This window comes from Musa acuminata, chromosome BXJ2-9 (genome assembly GCF_036884655.1).
Source record: "Musa acuminata AAA Group cultivar baxijiao chromosome BXJ2-9, Cavendish_Baxijiao_AAA, whole genome shotgun sequence".
Lineage (NCBI taxonomy): Eukaryota > Viridiplantae > Streptophyta > Magnoliopsida > Zingiberales > Musaceae > Musa > Musa acuminata.
The window spans coordinates 14,557,399-14,562,660 of record NC_088346.1 but is presented as its reverse complement, the minus strand read 5'-3'; the positions used below and the strand labels follow the sequence as shown (position 1 = coordinate 14,562,660).

The following is a 5,262-nucleotide window of genomic DNA, read 5'->3' as shown; positions in this document are numbered from 1 at the left end:
AAGGAAAACCTGGAGTTGAGGGCCCGGGGGTGGGCCCGAGGTCATTGCCACGGTTGAGGAGTGCGCCTCTGCACTGGGTGAGGAGGTGACTTGTTTGAAGACCGAGCTGGAAGAAAGCCGGTCACACGTCCAGTCTCTGGATGACGAGCTGCTGACACTTTCCCATGATGTCGAGACTGCTAGGTCCACCGCTTGGGGCACCAAGGAGGCCCTGAAGGAGGAGCAGCTGGGGCTGCCCAAGAAGATGGAAGAGGCGATCGCTGGGTACAAAGTATTCGCCGGGTTTGAACGTGGCCTGGTGCGGCCAGGGTGGGCCACGTACGAGTACGGGTACCAGGTGGCTTGCGCTCGCTTCCGGGCGAAGTACTTGGAGTTGGAGCTCAAGTCGGATCCCTTTGCCAACAATCTGGCGGACCAAGACGTCGACATGCCGGAGAGCATCCACTTCGATGATGGGCCCGAGACTCCCCCCTCGAGCCAAGGGTCGTGCTTCCCTTCCTTCTCTCTCTTCTTTTTTTTTTTCTGGTCGGGTTTGGTGTTGTCCCACCCGACCTTTTCATGTAATGCCTCCTTTTGCCAGGAAATGTTTTCATTTTGAAATTCTGCCTGGGGTTTTTCTCGGCTGTATGTGTATGTGCTTCACATGTCTTCCTTGCACCCCGACCCGCTTTTCTCACGGGTAGAATTTCTTTAGGTTTGCTGCATTCCAAGCTCTTGGCAGGGGGCTTCCCTCCAAGGTTTCGAGTCGGTATGTCCCCTCTCGGACGACATCGTAGACTGATATGGTCCTTCCCAGTTAGGCGCCAGCTTCCCTCTTGCTCGGGTCGGGTCGCTCAGCTCGGCCCTTCGAAGGACGAGGTCCCTGACTTTGATCGGCCATGGGCGGACCTTACGGTTGTATACCTGGGCTATTGCTTTCTTGTATGCCAAGGCACATAGATGTGCCTTGACTCTCCTTTCTTCGAGGAGGTCTAAGTTTGCTCGGAGGCCTTCCTCGGAAGCCCTATGTTCGTAATTGGAGGTGCGTAGGGTCGAGAACACCATCTCGAGCGGAAGGACCGCCTCGGTCCCATAAGTGAGGCTGAACGGAGATTCTCCTGAGGCAGTTTTGGGAGTTGTCTACATTGCCCATAAGATGCTGGGAAGCTCCTCCACCCAAGTTCCGTGTGCACCCGAGATCCTCCTCTTGAGGCCTTCTAAAATCGCCCGGTTCATTACCTCGGTTTGGCTATTGGTCTGGGGGTGCACGACAGAGCTGAACTTTAGCTGGATCCCATACGATTGGCAATAGGCCTTGAATTTGGCATTGTTGAATTGAGCTACGTTGTCAGTGATGATAGCCTTCGGGATCCCGAACCGGGTGATTATGTTCTTTCATGTGAAGCTTTGGACTTGCCTCTCGGTAATGGTGGCCAAGGGTTCGGCTTCGACCCACTTTGTAAAGTAGTCGACGCCGACTATAAGAAAGCGCCGCTGTCCCGATGCTAGTGGGAAAGGTTCGAGAAGATCAAGCCCCCATTAGGCGAAGAGCCAGGCTGCGTCTATCGGGGTAAGGGGGACCGTCGGTTAGTGTGGCAGTCAGGCATGCCTCTGGCATTGCAGGCACTGTTGTACATATGATAAGGCGTCCCGGTGCATGGTTGGCCAATAGTATAAGGTTCGTCCCCTGATGTGCTCCCCACAGATCCCCTCGTGGAGCTTGGCGAGGACCGTCTCAACTTCCGATGGCGCGAGGCAGCATAAGAGAAGTTGAGAGAAGGCCCTTCGGTATAGCCTCCCACTAACAACGCAGTACCAGGCTTGGGTTCACCTCAACCGTCTCGCAGTCATCGAGTTCCCTTCCATCCATCTTGGAGCGGAGGATTTCCTCCATCCAGTAGGGCAGTAGACCTATTTCGGTGACTTGGTGAGTCGCCACTATTAGTGTCGTTATGGACTCAATCGCTGGGACCGACTCCAGGTAGCGAGCGGAGGTCGTCCTGGTTAGTGCGTCGGCCCGCACATTTTGCGCCCAAGGTATTCTAACGATTAAGAGATGGTTGAAGTGGTGGGAGAGTCACTTCGCTTCCATGAGGTATAGTGCCATCGTTGGGTCGCGGGCTTCGTAGCTCCCGTCGACATGTCCCGTTACCAACTGGGAGTCGCTAAAAACCTGAAGGTTGACCACATGCATCTCCAGAGCGAGGCGCAGGCCGTGAAGTAACGCCTCGTACTCAGCCTCGTTGTTGGTGGCTCGAAATTGTAACTAGAGCGACCTCTCGTAGGTTTCCCCCGATGGGTCCTTGAGGATAAGCCCGATGCCAGCCGCTCTGGTAGTGGATGAGCCGTCCACATGCAGGGTCCATGTGTTCTGGTTGTTGTCCTGCCCCACGTCAAGGTCTTCAAGAGTTAGCTTAGAAATGAAATCAACTAGTACCTGAGCTTTGATGACAGTCCTGGGGGAGTATTGAATGTCGAATTCGTTGAGCTCGATCAACCATCGCAGCATACGTTCTACTGCGTCGAAGTTGGAAAGGATCTACCGTAGTAGTTCGTTGGTGATCACTTTGATCAGGTTGGCTTGAAAGTAGAGTCGTAACTTTCGGGCCGTTTTCATGAAGGCGAGAGCTAGCCTCTCGATCGGGGGGTATCGCGCCTTTGGCCCGACGAGGATATGGCTAATATAATATATGAGCTGTTGAGTAGGTGGCTCCTCCCGGACCAACACTGAGCCGATTGCTTGTGGCGAGCTGCCAAGTAGAGACTAAGGGTTTCGCCCGGTTTCGGCGAGGTGAGTCAGGGTAAGTGGGCAAGGCACGCCTTTAGCTTTTGGAAGGCTTCCTTGCACTCCGAGGTCCATGTAAAACTGTCAGCCTATCGCAGAGCCCGAAAAGGGGGAGGCACTTGTCGCCTGATCGTGACACGAACCAACTGAGCGCCGCCATCCTCCCAGCAAGTTGCTGTACCTCCTTGATCGAGCGGTGGAAGTGCATTTCGGCTATGGCCCACACCTTTTTCGGGTTGGCATCTATCCCCCTTTGGTGAATGATAAAGCCGAGAAACCTCCCTGAGCTGACTTCGAAGACGCACTTTGTCGGATTTAGATGCATGTTGAATCACTGGAGTGTCTGGAATGTCTCCTCCAGGTCGGTTAGGTGTGCACTTGTGGCCCTGCTCTTTACGATCATGTCATCCACGTATACCTCCATATTCCTTCCGAGCTGGTGTTTAAAAAGTTTGTCGACCATCCTCTAGTAGGTCGTGCCGGCGTTTTTTAGGCCAAAGGGCATTACTTTGTAACAGTACACTCTTTTGCGGGTGACGAAGGTTGTGTCTCCTTGATCCTGAGTTGCCATTCGGATTTGGTTGTAGCCGGAGAATGCGTCCATGAACGTAAGGAGCTCGTGGCCTGCGGTGTCGTCGACCAATTGACCCACCCTGGGGAGCGGATAGCAGTCCTTGGGGCATGCCCGGTTGAGATCGATATAATCAACACACATCCTCTAGCTTCTATTAGATTTCTTAACGAGGACTACATTCGACAGCCACCGAGGGTATTGGACCTCGGTAATAAATTTGACCTTTCTAAGGCAGTCGATCTTGTCACTGATTGCCTTCAGTTAGTCAGGAGCAAACTTCCTCGGTCTTTGTCTCACCGGCCAAGCCTCGGGGTCGATGTTGAGCCGGTGTTGGGCTACTTCCGGGCTGATCCCGGGCATCTCCTCGGGGGATCATGCGAACATATCGGCGTTCCTCCTCAGAAAGTCTATGAGGTGGAGTTGGTCCACCTCGGGAAGTGCAGTTCCGACCTTAACGGTCTGGTCAGGTCGGCTCTTTTTTAATGATACCTCGATGAGCCACTCGAGAGGCTCCAGCAGCATTGGTGTTGTGGGTCCTTCGCGGGGGTTGGGGACCTGAGCGAGGTGCGATTTTCCTGGGAGAGTGACCGCTGCGAGATAGCACCGCCTCGACTCCCCTGGGTCACTGCGGGCCTCCCCGATCCCCTCCGAAGTCGGAAACTTGACGGCCCGGTGATAGGTGGAGACCACCGCTTTTAACTTGTTCAGCGTCGATCGGCCGAGGATGATGTTGTAAGCTAAGAGGAGGTCAACTACCATAAAGGTGGTTATCATTGTCTTCACTCTTGGTTCCTCTCCAATGGTGACAGGGAGGGCCATAGTCCCGAGCGGGGATATAGAATCCCCTGTGAATCCCGTGAGTGCAGACACCATGGGGGTGAGGTCTCCCTTGGTCAAGCTGAGCCTCCGGAAGGTGTCGAAGTAAAGAACGTCGGCGTAGCTTCCGGTGTCGACCATCACTCTTTTTACTTGAGCGTTGGCGACCTGGATAGAGATTACCAAAGCATCATCATGGTGGGAGTGCTCGACTTCTCTGGCCCCGAAGGTAATTTCAGGCTCGATCTCGGGTTGGGGATGTTTCTTGACCATGCTACGAGCGTAGGCTTTTCTCGCTGCAGAGCTGTTGTCGCTAGCCGCAAGCCCCCCGGAGATGACATCGATTTGTCTTTCGACGAGTTCCTTGGGGCTCGGAGTAGCTTCCCGGGGTTCCTTGAGATAGCGCCCGAGATAGCCTCTACGGATCAGCCCCTCTATTTGGTTCTGGAGGTCATGGCAGTCCTCCGTATCATGGCCGTAGTCTTAGTGGATCCTGCAAAATTTAGATTGATCCTTGTGAGTGGCCCTCATGGGATGTGGATGTCGCAAGAGACCTTTTTCCCTAATTTGGAGGACGATCTCAGTGCGGGAGGCTTTCAGGGGAAGAGGCGAGGGCCTCAAAAGTAGCTCTTGTCGATCAAGCCCCCGGCGGGGTGGCACCAAGGTTGCTGAGGTTGATCCCCGGGGTTGTTCCACCCTTGGCCTCTTGCCTTCCATACGCTTCCCTACCACCAACGCTTCAGCGGTGACGTACTGGTTGGCGTGCTGGAGCATTTCGGAGACGGTCACCGGCGGCTTTTCGATGAGCGACCAGAAGAACCTTGAAGGCTTCAAACCCATCAGAAATGCTTACATGATTAGAGAGGGGTGAGCGTCCGGGAATCCCAGGATCTTAGTGGCAAAACACGTCATGAATTAAGAAAGCGGCTCGTCTTCGCGCTAGGATAATGTGAGCAGGGTGGCCATGGAAGGCCTAGGTCGCACGCTGGCGAGGAAGTTTTGTTCGAACTCCCTAGCAAGCTAGTCGAAGGATGAGACTGAGGATTGATGTAGGTGGCTGAACCACACTCGCACCGGTCCCCTCAGGGTAGTCAGGAATGCGCGGCAC

General features: G+C 54.4%; 1 protein-coding gene across 1 annotated transcript; it reads right to left on the bottom strand.

Annotated features, from left to right (window-relative positions):
* Nucleotides 1-3,710: 3,710 nt before the first annotated feature.
* Nucleotides 3,711-4,994, bottom strand: LOC135622011 (uncharacterized). The gene is made up of 2 exons (XM_065123638.1): nt 4,709-4,994; nt 3,711-4,636 (listed from the first exon to the last, which is right to left on the bottom strand). Exons 1-2 carry the CDS (start codon nt 4,992-4,994, stop codon nt 3,711-3,713), a joined length of 1,212 nt encoding a protein of 403 aa, XP_064979710.1.
* Between the last annotated feature and the right edge of the window lie 268 nt (nt 4,995-5,262).

Bases quoted from the DNA above. Each gene is read 5' to 3' on its own strand.
- LOC135622011 (XM_065123638.1), bottom strand. From the start codon at position 4,994: ATGGGTTTGAAGCCTTCAAGGTTCTTCTGGTCGCTCATCGAAAAGCCG. The intron at 4,637-4,708 runs GTCTCTTGCGAC...GGATCCACTAAG, and splicing joins CCTCCAAATTAGGGAAAAAG to ACTACGGCCATGATACGGAG.